The following is an 18,382-nucleotide window of genomic DNA, read 5'->3' as shown; positions in this document are numbered from 1 at the left end:
GCCTTAATGAGAGAGTTCTCATTTTGCTTTGTTTGGGGATGAGAAAGCCTCCTCTGCACGCATACACCCTCATTATGTGCATCTCTGAGCTCACTGCTCTGCTGATAACGTCCCTTAGCCACCTAGCCTAAGCTTTATTCTCTCATAGGCAAACGAAGGAGAGGATGGTACAAAAATCTTTGAGTATACATTAGATAATAATTATGAGTTGCCTATCCTATCACTTAGGAGTCAGTGAAAAAAATCATTAATTTTCTAGCAGGACATAGTGGCACATTCCTTCAATCCAAGCACTCAGGAGGCAGAGGCAAGCAAATCTCTGAGTTTGAGACCAGCCTGGTCTATAGCCAATGCTGTCACACAATAAAACCCTGTCTCAAAAAAAAATTTTTTTTTTCATGTGTTGTGTAGTAATGTACAAATTGAAACATTCCATGCCAGAGGGGGGCCTCTTAAGACTCAGGAAGTAAACAAACTCATATATCTCAGGAAGTTCCTGGAATTTCTAAGATGCCTCCTCCTACCAGGCTGAAGCTATATAAACAGTAAGAGCTGCTAAGAAAAGGAGACCGAGCTGGGTGGTGGTGGCGCACGCCTTTAATCCCAGCACTCGGAAGGCAGAGGCAGGCAGATCGCTGTGAGTTCGAGGCCAGCCTGGTCTACAAAGCGAGTCCAGGACAGTTAAGGCCACACAGGGAAACCCTGTCTCAAAAAAAATAAACAAGAACAAGAACAACAACAACAACAAAAAAGAAAAAGAAAAGAAAAGGAAAGGAGACCGGTCAGCAGAACTGCCTTCAGGTTAAGCTGAGAGCTCCAGGTGCAGCTTCTGTGAGGTCAGCCAGGCTGGGCTTGGCTTTTCAGTGATGTAACTACCTTTGAATTATCCATGTTCCTTTGGGCAACCTCTCACCCAAACTCCTATAAATAACCCCAATAAAGTCAATGTTTCACTAAGTTGGACTTTTGTGGAATTGTTAATTTGGTCTTTAATTTGGTTTCTTGTCTGAGGTGAGTAATGCTTTTTTCGTAGGTCTATCTAGTAAAAATACACCACGAGAAATAGCCCAAACACCAAATATAGCCACAAGGCTATGAAGAGGATAGCTAGCAGCTATCCCCGCACAGGGGAAGATCCTGGTGAGCTGAATTTATACATAATGGTGGATCCACCACTGATTTTTTTCATACATGATGGTCATTGATGTGTGTGTGTGCATGTGTGTGTGTGCGTGTGCGCGCGCTGTGAGGAAGAATGAGTCATTCTGAACTCTGCTGACAAAAGATGTAAAAGCCATTCCAAAACTAAGACTCACAGCAAATCAAGGCCGGATGAATTATGAATTAGTGGATACCACTATGTCAGGACACTGTCAGAAACTAAGGCACAAGAAGAAACCCAAGTCATCTGAAGCAAGGGCAAAGGTATCAGTCTCACCAGGTGCTCACATGACCCCAGTTGGGTGCAGCAAGAGACAAAGCCTTAGGATAACACAAGACTTCTCCCTGAGGAGCAACAGGATCATGATGGATGGAGTCCACAGCCATCATTCAGATTAGCTCCGAGGCCTGGTGAACTCTACACTCCTTTGTAAAACAAGACATGCTGTAATTTGAATATCTGTTAAATCCTAGCCTCCAGGGTAAGGGCATTACCTTTGGGAAGTGACCAGATCATCATGGTGGAGTTCCATTAACACCCGTATAAAAGAGACACCAGAGAGACTGCCTGTATCATCTACCGTGTGAGCACTCACAGAATGTGCCGCTTATTAGCCAGTACATGAGCTCTCTCCAGGCATTAAATTGACTGGTGCCTTGATCCTAGATTTCCACACACAAGCAATGTAATTCCTGTGGTTTTACAATCCCTGAGGTCTGTGGTGTTTTGTGGAGCACCCCAAACAGACTAAAACAAGATGATTCTGTGTTTTCTGTGGGTGCTTCTTGGGTCCCACATAGACCTCTGCCTATAGAATTTGCTTTTTTGGCTGAGGTCCACGAACAAAGTCCCATAGATGCCCCACTGTTTATGTTCAGTTCAGGATGTTGCATGAAGGAGTGAGATAAGGCAAGACGGAGAGTCTGATGGGCCGACAGGAAGAAACACTCATACCATGGCATGGGGGAGGGAAGGGTCTAGAAAGGCATTTAGGCGTCTCTTTCTCTCACACACCTCTGTCGCTCCTCCTATGTCCTCCACTCTTGTGAGAAAGGCATGCTGGATAAGTCAGAGAAACCTTGAAAAGAGAGCAGGCCGCTCAGCTTCACCCTTAAGTGTCTCAGAGCTTGCGTCATAGCACCCACATGAAAAGATGTTTCAGTGAGTCTCAGCAGCTAAATGGGGAACGCTAAGGCCACTCTAGAATGCTTCAGGCCCCTTCACCTATAAGCCTGGTTCAGTATGTATGAAAAGACCTAGGGAGCACCCAATAGTCTCTACTGAAGAATCAACTTTACCTGCAAAAAAATCTAGCATCTACTCTGTTTTCTGAGAGATGACCCTACAGACCTCTTTTTTTTTTTTTTTTTTTTTTTTTTTTTTGCCTGGAGTTTTGGCCCAGACAGTCTGATTCTATGATTTGTGATGGGGACACTGGGTGATGGCATTAATAGTTTTTTGGTTTGTTTGGTTTTGTTGTTGTTGTTTTTCGAGACAAGGTTTCTCTGTGTAGCCTTGGCTGTCCTGGACATACTTTGTAGACCAAGCTGGCCTCGATCTAACATCAATTCACCTGCATCTGCCTCCCAAGCGTTGGGATTACAGGCGTGTGCCACCACACCTGGCACCATTAACAGTTTTGACTTCTGGAGGAGTTGATCTCTAAAGGTGCAAGCTGGGCTTCCAGGAGGGTTTGAGTAGAACCAGATCCACACAAAACCAGTAAAGGGTTAGGAGAAACCTGGGCAGTGGTAGTGAACACCTTTTAACCCTACACTTGGGAGGCAGAGGCAGGCAGATCTCTTTGAGTTCAAGGTCAGCCTGGTCTACAGATCAAGTTCCAGGATAGCCACCACAGAGAAACCTGTCTTGAGCGGAGATGGAGGAGGGGGTGGGTGGGAGAAGAGGGTAGGAAAGCTTTCCTGCTAGGGAAATGTCATTACTCAGTGCACATGGCTACACATTATAACTAGAGTGCTCAGTTCATACCGTCATGACTCCTCCGAGTCTCCTAGAAGCCCTATGTGCTCACACTTCAAGACTGTCCCATGTTTCTACTCGGCTGATTTCAATTTCTGTCTTCAACCACCTCTGTGAGATAGTTCTCAGTAAGTGTTGAGTCTTCTAGCCACTTATAGGATCTAAAGGAGTTTGAGGAGTCCTGAAGCTATAGCCTAAGGACTGCCTTATGGACACTATCCTCTTCAACTTGGATTAGCCCCAAACTCCAACAAAAGATAACTCACAAACGCGCCCTAGAAGCATATCAACTTCTCTTGGTCCTGTGGGGGTGGGACATGGTGTTGAGAATTCCCCTGTGCTCTGCATCTTACATGCTTGGGTAACACCAGCCCCAACATACAGGCTCTCTTGCACATGTACACATGTAGGAATTATGTGATTACAGCATGAACACACAAGAGCCAAGCATACTAGCACTGAGGACACACCACCATTCGCATCTGCTGCCATTGGCCTCCTCCTCCTCCTCCTCCTCCAACCTATTTTCTGAGTGGCCATCCCATCATCCAGAAGCCAGGCCTTGGTAGCACAACCATCTTACAGGCCCTCTGGGCCCCAGGATGAAGCTAAGGCAGGCTACATTCCTCCCCTCCCTACTCCCTGTGACAGCCTACCTTGCTCAGCCAGACCCCTTCCTCCATGTCCCCACGTGGGTACCTAAGGCTGCCATCTACCCATTGGCTATAACTAATCCTCTCCTTAAAAAACTGCCAACATGGCAACTGGTCCGTCCAGGTGGACTAATGTCACCATCCTCTCTGCTGCACCATTTTCAAAGACACTAAACGGAACCCAAGTTTCCTGAAGCAGGACCTGGAAGACGAGTGATGGTGAGTAAAGAAAAGAGATCATTTTAATCAATAGGATAAGGCCAGCTCAGAGCACATTACTCAGCAATGAGGCGTGCTAATTGACAATAGCTAAATAGAAGCCACCAGTGTAGAGACAGTGGGTTACAAAGGCTTAACTCTAAGATACTATCACAGGTTAATAATAATGCCTTCAAGTATGAACACTGGTCATTGTGTGAAAGGGGTTGATGTTGGCCTGTCAGTACCACCCAACATTGTCCCAAGAGCAATCTTTGGGCTTGAACCCCAACAGCAAAGCCCAGTTCAGGTTCTGCCCACAGCACCAGAACTGCCTGACAGAGGGAGCTCCAGGACAGCAGGGCAGCCAAAGCTCTAACCATCCAGCGCCCTGGGCATTAATGGCAGGGGCCACCTGCTGGTTGTCATCTTCCTGCTCCTGTGGGGAGCCAGATTGAGTTCAGGGATAGCAGCCATGTCGGCTCTATCTGGCAGAAGACTTCAGTGCTTTAAATCCGATAGCCCTGGGGAATGACATCAGCCGGCTGTTGGCCAGAACATTCAGTCCTTGGCCTGACATCTGAGTCAGAGGACTTCGTCTTGCTTGGCTGAGCTTATGAAGGTCTGCAGCTAACAAGGCCCACAGTACAGCCATAGCTGGGGATGGCCAGCTAGTTCAGTGTGTTCTCAGCCTGCTGTGTGGGGGGCTGAATTCAGCCAGTAATAATCACAGCTGTGCCATAGCTCCTAACAGGTGGGGCCAAATCCGGAGTGAATGGCAAGGCTGTGTCCACTCCACTTCTCACACTTGATTAGCCTCACGGTCCTGGCAGGACAAGCATGTACTACAAGCAGTACATGCCTTTCCTACAGCCCATTGTCCGCGTGAACTCCCCTGAGCTGCACTGTGAAGGAAATACTGTTTTACCATTATGAGAACCGTTTTTCTTTCCAATTTTCAGATAGGGGAAAATGAAGGTCAGAATTTAAGACACACAGCTGTAAGCTATAAGCTTCTCTGCTGCTTAAGGTCATGGCCAGTCCCCCTCCCGACTCCACTCCACCCCTTACACACACACCAGCGTGCCTGCAGCGCTGCCTTTACCATTGTTTCCCCCTCTAGCCAGGGAACAATGACCCAGGGGAGAAGAACTCTTCCTGGGAAGAGACCACAAGCAAATCAGGGTTTAGGAGAGGTGGGAAACCGCGCTTGGCCCACGCAGAGTGACAATGAAGCCAAATGCCACGCAGGTGGCGTGATGTCTGGCACAAGTCAAAGGACTGAGGTCAGAAAGTTTGCTAGGGGCAGCTCCACCCGAGCCTTCGCATCCCTGAGGGACAGAGAAGGGTGAGTGAGTTTCATGGGCTGATATATCCGTGGTGCCTTAGAAACAGTTCCAAGGCCTGCTGAGTTCCCAGAGCTCGCATTAAAGGTGAAACTTCAGAAACGCAGGCATGAATTCATTTTGCAACGAACACAAAAATTCTAGTCTCAGTGAGAAAGACAAAATGTTCTGATCAAAGGAGGAAAGAGGTGCTCATAAGGCCAGGAAATGATCTGAAAGGAGTAGTCTTTGGAGAAATTTAGCTTGAACGTATTGATTTACAGCTGGGCGTGGTAGCACCCGCCTTTAATTCCAGCACTGGGGAGGCAGAGACAGGCAGACTGATGTGAGTTCAAGGCCAGCCTGGTCTACAAAGGGAGTCTAGGACAGCCAAGGGTACACAGAGAAACTGTCTCGAAAAACCAAAAAAAAAAAAAAAAAAAAAAAGTATTGACTTGCTAAATCAATACTAGCAGCTATGTGCTGCTTAGTAATGGGCAAGTCTGAGAAATTCATCTTTCCATGAGGTGGTCATCAGGAAAGCACTGTGGAGTATGCCTGGACACACCTAGGATTTAGTGTATGCCATCCTAACTAGTTTTTAATCCTTAATGAAAACGTCACACAGCAAATCAAAACTTCTTTTGTTTTTTCTTTCATTCCTCCTTCCTTCCTTCCTTTCTTCCTTCCTTCTTCCTTTCTTTTTTTGGGGGGGGGGGTTTCGAGATGGCATTTCTCTGTGTAATAGCCCTGCTGTGGCTATCCAGGACTCTCTTTGTAGACCAGGTTAGCCTCAAACTCACAGAGATCCACCTGCCTCTGCCTCTCAGGTGCTGGGATCACAGGTGTGCGTCACCACACCAGGCTCTATTTTTTCCTTCCTTCCTTCTTTCCTACCTCCCTTCCTCCCTTCCTTCCTTTCTTTTTTCTTTCTTTCTTTCTTTTTTTTTTTTTTTTTGAGACATGGTTTCTCTGTATCTCTGTCTGTCCTGGAACTTACTCTGTAGACCAGGCTAGCCTTAAACTCAGAGATTGGCTTGCCTCTGCCTCCCAGGTGCTGGTATAAAGCATGTGCCAATATTTTCTGGCTAACAATAATTTTTTTTCTTTAAAAAAAGTTTTTAGTTTTTCAAGACAGGGTTTCTTTGTGTGTAGCCTTATAGCCCTCGCTGTCCTGGTATCATTCTTTAGACCAGGCTGGCCTCAAACTCATAGAGATCTGCCTGCTTCTGCCCTCCTCCACCACCTGGCTTTAAAAATACTTTAAAGACAGGGTGACAAAAGACTGGATTCAAGTACCAACTATGCCGAGTGTATGTCATGCACACACAGGACCTTCATGTGGGGCTAATTGCTCCAAATGTTGAAGAGCTTAGTTTCCTTAATATTGTCACTGTATCCTAAATACTATATTAGCATGAAGTGCTTGGACACTTTGCCTTTCAAAAAGTATGTTGGTGTTGTTAAGTTTAGCCATTGTTTAATTAGATCATACTCTAAGTTTGTGGAATTTAAGCCAATGAATTTACATTATTGTAAGCATGAGAGAAGGCTTGCAAATGATTAGATTTTGTTTGTTTGTTTGTTTTTGTTTTTTCGAGACAGGGTTTCTCTGTGTAGCCTTGGCTGTCCTGGACTCACTTTGTAGACCAGGCTGGCCTCAAATTCACAGCAATCCGCCTGCCTCTGCCTCCCAAGTGCTGAGATTAAAGGCATGCCCTGCTACACCCAGCTGCAAACGATTAGAATTAATGATGATGAACACCACTCAAAATGAAAGGTTGGCAAGAATACTGTTCAAAAAGAAAACTGAGCCAGATACTTACAAATGGGGCCCACTTCTAGGAGATTGTCAAAAGAGCAGCAAGATGTGGTTCCCAGTGTAACAACCACCTAGAAGGGGAAAAAAACAAACACCATTTTATCCCCTGTGCTGCCATTGTTGTAACCCAGCCTGTCTTCAAAAGTGGTTGCCACTGGCTAGCCCAGGTACAATGCCAGTAAATATTTACAAGGAGATAGAAACCCACGAATGGGTGTTTAATCTTTTGGTTAAAGTATCATAGCCGAGGGCCGGGCATGGTGGCTCATGCCTGTAATCCCAGCACTCGGGAGGCAGAGGCAGGCAGATCGCTGTTAGTTCCAGCCCAGCCTGGTCTACAAAGCGAGTCGAGGACAGTCAAGGCTACACAGAGAAACGCTGTCTTGAAAAAACAAACAAAAGTATCATAGCAGATAAAGAGCACAAACCTATGAATGGAAGTCTGAACTGTGGGCTGAGGAGATGGCTCAGGGAGTAAAAATGCTTTCTGTGAAAGCAAAAGAACCTGAGTTCAAATCCCCAGCTCCTACATAAGGCCTAGGCATGGCTTCACATGCTTGTAACCCCAGGATTGGAGGGGCAGGCAGTGGGGGTGCTGGGGACTTCCTGGTCAATTGGCTTAGCCAAAGAATGAACTTCAGATTCAGTGAGAGACCCCGCCTAAGAGAGTGATGCAGGGGCTGGAGAGATGGCTCAACAGTTAAGAGAAATTGCTGCTCTAATAAAAGACCCACAGATCTGGTTTCCAGAACCCTCATGGTTGCTCACAATTGTACACAACTCCAGTTTCAGAGGATTCAGTGATCCCTTCTAACCTCCATGCCACCAGGCATACATATGGTGTGCATGCGTGCGTGCACGTGCGCTCTCTCCCTCTCTCTCTCTCCCTCTCTCTCTCTCTCTCTCTCTCTCTCTATATATATATATATATATATATATATATATATACACACACACATATATTACTCTATATAAAGCATATATAGAGAGAGTATATGATATATATATATATATATATATATATATATATATATATATATATATATAATGTGTGTGGGTTTTGGTTTTTTGGTTTTTTGTTTTGATTTTGTGTTTTACAAGACACTGTGTAGCCTTGGCTCTCCTGGATTCACTCTGTAGACTAGGCTCACCTCGAACTCAAAGAGATCTGCCTGCATCTGCCTCCTTAGTCCTAGGATTAAAGGTGTGTGCCACCACATCTGGCTGTGTGTGTGTGTGTGTGTGTGTGAGAGAGAGAGAGAGAGAGAGAGAGAGAGAGAGAGAGAGAGAGAGAGAGAGAGAGAGAGAGAGAGAGAGATTTTCTTTTTTAAACTATGGTAAATATCACAATACAGACACCATGTCTTCCTGTCTTCTACATACATATATATGGATGTACATGTAAACATATACATGTGAACATATACCACAAGCACATCACACACATACACACACACACACTACAAATACACACAACTCTGAACTCTGAGTGTAAGACTAGGAAGTGTTGGCTTTCATGAATGATCACCCATATTTGACCTACAAAAGATTTTCAGAGAATTGTGCCTTGGGTAGAGAAAACGGAATTTAGTCTCATGAATATTATTCCTATAATGCTACTTCATCAGGTCCATCTGTTGGAGAGAGAACATAGTTTCCATAGAATAAAGAATTTAGACATTTTCCCCCAAGTTTGATGGAGTGTGTGTGTGTGTGTGTGTGTGTGTGTGTGTGTGTGTGTGTGTGTAGAGTGGCTCTTGTAGAGATATAGCTAGGGCCAGTCAAGCCACACCAGGACATTGTTCAAGAGCATGCCTCAGTGCCCTTACTCTGTGAATCTAATTATCCAGAATGACACTCCTACCAAAGCTTTGCTTCAGTCTTTAAAAGGTCTATGAGAAAGTTCCACTGGTGCTGGCAATGATACTGAAAGGCAGGCTTTGAAAGCATAGAGTATTGTGGGTCATGAGGTGGGAAATCCTTGGTGCCTTACGATGCTCTTACCCATGCTGTCCACTCACATGACAGTTGCTTCCCCCAGACCCACAATGTTCTAGAAATCAAGTCTTTATATTGATGGGAATTTGTACTTTGCTGGACGTGGAATTGATGCTGCAATGTATTTGCTGAACTGATACTCTCCAGGTGATTAGGAAAAAACAAACAAACACCCTGTTTATGACAGCCCAGGACCAGTCTGATTCACAGAGATCGTGCAGTTGAGGTCATGAACTTTCTCCTCGGGCTTGATAGAAACATGTAATTTCATACACTCTTGTGTCAAGCGTATGTCGAATGTCAAAGGATGCATGATTGTTCAAGTCTCCCCAGAAATTGTGTCACCCAACATTCTTTGATCAATGTCTTGACCCTTGTGTCAAGTCCTCCCCAGCCCTCCTCCAAGAATGTTAACTACGCTACAGGTCCCAAGTGTTAGGTTGGGCAGGTCAGAAACTCAGGCATGTCCCCAAGGGCCATTCTGGCTCCATTTCACAGATGACCACCTATATTTTCCCTGAAAGCCAAACTCACCCCGAAGTGAGATTATAGCCCTCTTGCCAGAACCTGGCATCTGTGGGTGTCTCACCTGGCTGCCTGGGCCCTGCTGCTCACATAGAAGCCTGGGTTGGTGGAGGTACTTGGCACTGTTTGTCATACATAGTGCTTTTTACCAGGGACCCATTTGTAGGAGATGATGGCCAAGCAGGTGCTGGCAGGGCTCTGACAGTTCTGTGCAATACCACCTATATCCACAAAGGTCTTCTGCTCACAGGACTGTCCTTAGGCCCAGCAGAGGCAAAATGTAAATACAGGCTTTGTGATTATGCAGGTGTGGTGACTCAGTAGCTCATGGAGGTACCCACTGAACACAGCTTGTGATCCTATTCATAGGTCCCAAGAAGAGGACCATGTCATGCCAAGGGGTACACACCATGAGGGGCACCATATGCAGAAGCTCTAGGACTGTTGTATATGAGCACAGGCCTGTAAGCAGGAGCCTTTCTCTTGGTGCTCATGGGACATTACAGGCAAGGCAGGCAAACAGGCTCCTTTGACTAATTTTAGATGCTCAGACTGCCTATAATTATTTGGTACCTGGTTGCTCCAAAGGCGAGTATGACAGGGAGACAGCACCCTGAAGCAAGATCCTCAGAGGCAGAAGAATGGTGGATTTGTCTTTTTATTCGGTAGGCCTTCTTGGGACATCTTTGTTCAAGGATGTCTGAGCATTAGAAAAGCAGACACTGAGGGTCAGGAATACTGGTGGCAGGGCAGGGGGTTTACAGGAGGGCTGCTGTTCTAGCTTTTAGCAGTGGAGGCAGCAGGACCTCAGATTTGAGGTCAGTTTGGACTATGCAGAAAGATCATCTTAGGGCATGCAAGTTGGCTCAGCAGGTAAAGCTTCTTGCCATCAGCCTGATGGCCTGGCTTTGATTTCCAGGGCGCAATATATTCTCAAAAAAGAAGAGCCCGTCTCAAAAAAACAAAAACCAACTGTGTGTGTGGTGGTGGGGTGAGGTGGGATAAAATCCCTAGGTCTGAAGCTCACTTGCACTACCTTGGGAGACACACTGCTGGGTTGCTTGCTGGCCTCCATCTTTCTCACTCACAAGGTAACATAGTAGACACAGGCCTTGCCCAGTGCGAAAGGAACTAGTGGTCGTTCCAGGTTCCCTGCTTCCAGGCTTTTCTGGAGCTTCAGACTCCTCTGAATCTCAACCCGGTTTCTTTACTTGACGCATTCAACATTCTCCACACTTGCCTCATTTGCACAAGATGAGTCACGCAGTGGGCCTCAGGGCCTCAGTGATTTTTTTCTCTGATATCTGTAATTTCATCTTGACATTTAACTGAATATAAAAATGCTTTGCTTTAGGTACCTGGCTAACGGGCTGCTTCATCATAAGACTCTTAAAATGCTTTGTCTATGTTACTTGGGGTAAAATTACACCATTTCAGTAAAGACAGATTGATTCGAGACATTAATACTGCACGATTTTCTCAGTTTTGTGTCTCTTAGAAATGACATGTCTGCAGTGCAGCAATTGCTTCAGCGTCTCCTCATTTTCTCATCTAAACACTAATTGGCCCAGGAACAATAATTTCTGCTGTTAAATTCATACATGTTAAACATTTGCTTGTTAAAAACAGCTTTTATCTATCGCTGGGTGCCACGGACTATGGAGAATGGTTTCTGTCAAATATGATTACTGCTTATCGCCTGAGATGAGCTTGCGGCCGAACATAAATGTTCATTCTTAAATTTCCAGACAATTATTGATTTCTTTATAATGAGCTTGAAACAACTGTGCACAAACAGTAACATTCTGCTGTGTTCGGCAAGGAGCCTTGATAGAGAATAAAGATGAGTGGCTGGCTTTAACACTTTGTTGTTGCAAGGCTGGTTGCTAACTGCTTCCTGGGTAACTCATCGCAATGACCCTAGCTAGAGAGGCTCACACTCCCTGCTTCGTACTCGACTTAAGAAAGGTGGCAGAGTAAGTAATTATCCAAAAGCACATGGGCAGGGACAGCTGAACCGAGACACCAATGGCTACACCTCTGGAGGACAGCAGTCCTGAGTGCTTGCCATAGGCCCTAGTCCTTTCTGGCTGCAGAGGTGTTGTGGGGAGACAGTAGGACCTCAGATGGTGAAGCAAGGGGCAGTGGGGGGGGGGGGACAGGGGGCAGGCTGCATGGACAGTGTTCTAATGGCTCCACGTGCCACGGAGCTACAAGCCAGCCTGTCCTAATTCTCAGAAGCCATATTAAAGCTAGCACCTGCTCTGCTCCAGGCTCTGATTACCCCGGCTCAGCATCACTCAGTGAGCTAACCTGATTTCAGTGTGCTCTGCAGAGCCCTAATCACATTTGTGCAGCAGGAGGGGGCAGGAGCCAGAGCAAGCCTCTATCTTGAGAGCCTGCGGCCTTCCTGCTAGTGACAGAGCCTGTGACCTCCTCCCCTGCTGTCCCTACCACACCAGCCCTTTCTCCTCACGTACATGCCTGGCAGGCATTGCCCTTTGCCGATGTTATTAAATTGGCTTATTGGAGAAGCAAACTATCATGGAGAAAATAGAAAGACAGAAACTTTATTATTGGACTCAAGACAGAGTCAGCTTTCTTGGTCAAACTCTGAGATGTACGCCTCTTATTCTCAGTAATAGCTCTCCAGCTCGAGGGGTCTGCAATTCTTAGCATATCCTGAAGGCTTCACCCCTTCACATTCCAGGCGGGTGCATGTGGCCATATGAACACATCCAAATACTTATGACCACTAAGGAGCATTCGGGAACTAAGACCAGCTACTACCCCTTTCCCATCTGGGGCAGAAGGGTGTATCCCAGTTGAATAGCCCCAAGCTGCACTTTGAAATAACAAACCATTTGCACTGTCTCAAATACCAGTGTTTTTCCCCCCCACATTGATGGATGTTATCAGCCCTCATTCCCTTAACAAAAAAAAAAAAAAAAAAAATGCAATGCACCACAAGTCCCTGCCTGTCCAGCCTCTAGGATATAGTTGCTATTCTGTTGCTTAGCAACAGGCATTATTGATCCTCTCCAAAGCTGATTGCATCTTCTACTCTTGTCTGTATATGTAGCTATCATGAAATGGTGCAAAGACTAGGCATATCTGTATCTTTGCCACAAGAAGCCTTTCCAAGAGGAATTAGACTGAGGCTGGTCAGATATCCTCAGAGTTGGTACAAAGTATACTGAGATACAGGCATCTGCTGTTAAAAATATGAATGCACGAATGAACTGCGACACTTCCCTTTGTGCCAATGCATAGGACTGGTGATGTCTGTGGCTTCGGTCTGCAAAACAGCAACAATATTCTCTAATATTTTTTTTTTATGGTTTGTGTCTTTAAAACACAATTTGAAAAAAATGCAATAGTGTTTCTCTCTCTCTCTCTCTCTCTCTCTCTCTCTCTCTCTCTCTCTCTCTCTCTGCCTGAAAGAAAAATAAAACACGACTTTATTTCAAAGGACTGTGCAGTGTTCACTCGAGTCCCAGTGTTTCTCTTCAGCTGGTTTCTTCAATTGAGCACATGAATACAGTTGACCCTCTGTATGTGAGGTTTGATTTGAGGTTGGGCTCCAACAACCTCAAATCAAAATACTAGGGGGAAAAAAAAATCACACTCCACAAGACAGAACCCACGCTTCAGACTGCGTGGGTGGCGAAGAATCTGAAACTAAATAGGCCATGGACCTAGGGGAAAACCAAATACTACTGTTCTGCTATAGAAACACAGTAATAAAATGGCTCCTAATGACATTCTGCTGTACTCATAGATCCCTGTCTTGCTCAGCCATCGTCAGAGAAGCTTCCTCCTGCAGTGGATGGGAACTAATGCCCGGGCCCACAATTGGACAGTGTGAAGAGAGTGAGAGACTTTGGAACACTCAGTCCTAAAAGGGGGCTATTCATCAAACCTCTCCCCTCAGGGCTCAGGGAGCAATATGGAAGGGAAGACAAAAAGACTGTAAGAGCGGGGGCTGGGGGTGGGCTGGGGGTGGGCTTGGGGTGGGGTGAGGGTGGGGTGGGGTGGGGTGTGGGGTGAGGTGTGGGGTGGGGTGGGGGTGGGGGATGGGGTGGGGTGGGGTGGGGGGTTGGAAACGAATGATACCAAAACAACAGGGACAGCAGGACTGATATACATATGAACTGACGGAGACCCTGGCAGCTTGCACAGGGCCTGCACAGGTCCAAACCAGACAGGGTCCCAGAACTGAGGTGGGGAAGTAACTCCCATCCCTGGGCAATTACTAACTGCTTGCAAAGGAAAAACTAATTTGTCCAAGGGAGTCTCTCTGGGTATATACCCGTGCCCGGCAGGAGATGGTCAACACAAAATTAACTCAAAAGTATTTTTAGGGTTTTTTTTTTCTTCTTCTTCTTTTTTCTCATATTGCTTTTTTTTTTTTTTAACCTTACTGGCCTTTTGCTTGCATATTATGGCTTCTGTATTTAAGGTGTGTGTGTGGTCTGAGTCTCTCTGTGTGTGTCTGTGTGTGTCTGTGTGTGTGTGTGAGTGTGTGTGTGTGGTCTGAGTCTCTCTCTCTCTTTCTCTCTCTGTGTGTGTGTGAGTGTGTGTGTGTGTGGTCTGAGTCTCTCTCTCTCTCTCTGTCTCTCTCTCTGTCTCTGTCTCTCTCTCTCTGTGTGTGTCTGTGTGTGTGTGTGAGTGTGTGTCTGTGAGTGTGTGTGTGTGTGTGGTCTGAGTCTCTCTCTTTCTCATTTCTTGTGATCTTTCTTTGATCCTCTTTCCTTCTTTTGTCTGTCAGTTCAGCTCATCTTATTCTTATTTGTCTTTTTTATTTACCTATTTGTTTTCTTAAGAGAGAGAGAGTAAAAGAATGTGTGGCACTGGAAGGGTGGGGAGCTGGGAGGATTTGGGAGATGAGTGAGGGGGAAGCGGAAGTAAAAAAATTTAAATATAAGGAAAAAATTTCAGAAGGTTCCAAAAGAAATACTTTAATCTGCTGGGCATGGAGTACCATGTGCTGAATCCATTAATAAAATGAAATGATATGTAGACATTGCTCAAGACAGCAGAAACACTTAAAATATGTAGGAAGGTACCAAGGTTATATGCAAATACAGTGGGCTTTCATATAAGGCACTTGAGCATCCCCAGGCATCCTGGAAACAATATCCTGTGGATAGCGAGATACAACTATATGCATAAACCTCTCATTTCTGTACATTTTCCACAAGCCCAATGTATATATTGAATGTAAACATTTCATTACAAAAAAAATTAAACTGAGCACAGCAATGCAGGAAATTTGAGAGTGTGCTGGTTAGTTTTTTGTCAACTTGACACAAGCTAGAGTCCTATGGGAATAGGGAACCTCAATTGAGAAAATGCTTCCATCAAATTGGCCTGTAAGCAATTCTGTGGGGGCATTTTCTTGATTAATGTGTGATGTGAGAGGGCCAAGCTCACTGTGGGAAATCTTACCTCTGGGCAGATGGTCTGGATTGTATAAGAAAATCGAGCAAGTCATGAGAGCAAGCCAGTAAGGCGGATCATTCCGTGACCTCTGCTCCAGTCCCTGCCTCCGGGTTTCTGACTTGAGTTTCTACCCTGACTTTCCTTCATAGGCACAGAGCCATATTTGAAGACTTTTAATATTCAATTATACATAGATATGCGGATATGTGTGTATCAGAGATCATAAGAAGTGTCTGATTTCCTGTGATCTGCCTGAAGTGGGTACTAGGAATTGAACTGCGTCCTCAGGAAAAGAAACCTGTATTCTTTGTCTGTTTGTTTGTTTTATAATATATATATATGTTTTATTTTATTTTATTTTTTTGAGGCACAGTTTCTTTGTGTAGCCTTGGCTGTCCTGGACTGCCTTTGTACACCAGGCTGGCCTTGAACTCACAACGATCCGCCTGCCTCTGCCTCCCGAGTGCTGGGATTAAAGGCGTGAGCCACCATGCCCTGCTATAATTTATTTTTATTTAATGTGCACTTGTGGTTTGCCTTCATGTATGTGTGTGTGAGAGTTTCAGATCTTGAAGTTACAGGCCGTTGTGAGCTGCCATGTGGGTGCTGGGACTTGAACCCCCGTCCTCTGGAAGAGCAGTCAGTGTTCTTAACCACTGATCCATTTATCCAGCACCAACCCCCCCCCTTTTTTTTTTTTTAGCGTTTTTTGAGACAAGGTTTCTCTGTGTAGCCCTGGCTATCCTGGAATTCACGCTGTAGACCAGGCTGGCCTCCAACTCATAGAGCTCCGCCTGTCTCTGCCTCCCAGGTGTTAGGATTGAAGGCGTGCACCACCACCAGCCCCTGCAACCTGTGCTCATAACCACTGAGTCATCTCTCCAGCCCCGCCCTTGACTTCCTTTCCCGATGGACTATGATTGTGTTGTATAAGTTAAATAAACCCTTTCCTGTGCTAGTTGCACTTGGTCAGTGCTTATCACAGCAACAGAAAGATCACTAGGTCTGGGCATATTACACATCATACAGAAAGAAATTAGCAAGTAAAGAAGCAAGGTTCTTCATATCAACCAGCTGTAGGAAGAATAGAAGGGCCAAGGAAATTGCCCAGTGGGTAAAATATCTGCCATGCTAGCATGAGTTTGATCCTCAGCATCCAAATAAAAAACTGGGCGAGACAGCATGTGACTGAAATCTCAGTGCTTGGGGAGGAGGTGAAAACAGAGGGATCCCAGGAGCTCATTGGTGAGGCAACCTAGCTTCAATCAGCAAGAGATCCTATCTCAAAAAGATGGAGAGCAATTGAGGAAGATAGGCAACATTGACAGCTATTATGAGCATGTACGCACACAAGGATATGTGCACATACTACTGCATGTATATAATACATACATGCATGCACATGTACACATGTATACCACACACAGACAAAAAAGAAAGAAAGAAAAAAAACCAAACTCTTGGTATATGTTACAACATGGAAAAGTGCTGAAGATCTTATGCTAAGTGAAAAGTATCGTTCATGAAAAGTGGTACCTGAATCAGTGGAGTTCACAGGCACATAGAATGTGAGAGAGATTTCCAGGGGCTTGACCGAAGAAAAATTACTATTTAATAGGTACAACATTTCAATCTCGTGAGAGAAGAGGAGTTTTATGCATTGGCAAGTGTAATAATTCCACATGAACTAATCATTTGAACATGCATTAGTTTAGTAAGTACATGCACAGAATTGCAAACAAAAATTGTAAGTTTAGCTTGTAGAGTAAAACAATAGCAATGATTATTCTGAAAGCTCATATTTCATAACACACACCCAGATGGCCCCTGGTATACAGTGGTGTAACCTCAGACGTTTCAGACTTGTGACGGTGTGGCAGTGACACACAACAGAAACGTCAGGTCTAATGAGCTAATAAACAAGCACTGAACCACACATTTGAAAGTGAGTACTGTACTTTCTACTATGTGTGTTTTACCCAAATTGAAGCAACGCTAAAAATTCACAGAGAGAACAGCAGGGACAACATAGCAACAGAAAATAACTTTTCCTAATACTGAGGGGGTCAGTTCTGCAAGAAAAGAGCAGCCGTTACTGACATGCATCCTTCATCAAAATATACAAGTTAAAGACTGATAAAGCTGTAGAAAGAGATGAACTAACTCTCAGAGTTAAAGATTCTTAACACTCTTCTACCAGGGAAGGAGACGGCCAAGAGACAGAAATTTGACAAAGACATTCTTGAATTGAGATGTATCATTAATTATTGGGTCTAATAAAATCTGTAAAATCCTACACATAACGATCACAGAATGCATCTTCTTTGCATGTTTACAGGAAGCACTGACTAACACAAGCCATATTCAGGGCCATAAAATGAGTCTCAATAAATTTGAAAGAATAGACACGATACAAGATAAATTCTTAAATTACAGTGGAATTTAACTAGAAATCAGTAACTAAAAGATAGCTAGATTATACCCCAATCTCCGAATAATCATAAAATGCATTTCTAAATGTCAAAGGGAAATTTCCAAGAAATACTAAAAAGTACTTCAAATCATAGAAAATGACACTACATCTCAAGATAATTTATCGGGACAGTAGAAGTGCTTAGAAAGAGATTTATAGCATTGAATGCATAATTAGAGTAGGAGGCAAGTCTAATCTATAACCTAAGTGATCACTTTAGAAAACTAGTAAAAAAAAAAAACCGCAGAAAATAAAAAGAAATATCAATAAATCAACGAAATGGAGAATTGTAAAAAGTTGATTCTTTGAAAAGATAAATAAATGTGATAGACCTCTATCCAGATTATCTAAGACAAAACAGCAAAGACACAAATTATTAACATCACAATCAATACTGGAACCACCACTGTTGATCTCATAGGCACTGAAAAGATAACACAAAATATTATGGATTCTGATCTCATTGACATTAAAGGAATAATCAGAAATATCATGGGCTTAATGTCTACAAATTTAAAGACCCAAATGGAATGCATAGATTTTTTTTTTTGAGAGAGTCTCACATAAAGATAAATAAGTAATCTCAGTAAAGGTGCATCTATTGAAATTGTGTCAGTGGTCAGTAAGCGCCATGCCCAACTGGGGTTCTCCGTTATGCCACTGAACGTTTCAGAAAGAAACAAGAAATACATAGCTCATCTATGATACTAATGTCACCATAATACCCAAAGTAGACAGGAACTTCAGGAAAGGATATGGTAGCCAAGTATCTGTTATAAATATAGATGTAAGAATCTTTAG

At 44.4% G+C, this 18,382-nt stretch overlaps 1 protein-coding gene across 3 annotated transcripts in view; it reads right to left on the bottom strand.

The window, feature by feature from the left end:
* The window catches only part of DDC (dopa decarboxylase), a 91,130-nt gene that overhangs the window by 27,409 nt on the left and 45,339 nt on the right, over positions 1-18,382 (bottom strand). For all 3 annotated transcript variants that reach the window (XM_084798335.1, XM_084798336.1, XM_084798337.1), the window contains exon 7: positions 7,145-7,211. In XM_084798335.1, the coding sequence (XP_084654461.1) occupies positions 7,145-7,211 (67 nt within the window). The remainder of the gene's footprint in view (positions 1-7,144; positions 7,212-18,382) is intronic.

The sequence above is a fragment of the Acomys minous genome, assembly GCF_964271855.1.
Source record: "Acomys minous genome assembly, chromosome: 10".
Lineage (NCBI taxonomy): Eukaryota > Metazoa > Chordata > Mammalia > Rodentia > Muridae > Acomys > Acomys minous.
Note: the sequence above shows the minus strand (reverse complement) of the source record. Positions and strands in the feature narration are given on the sequence as shown.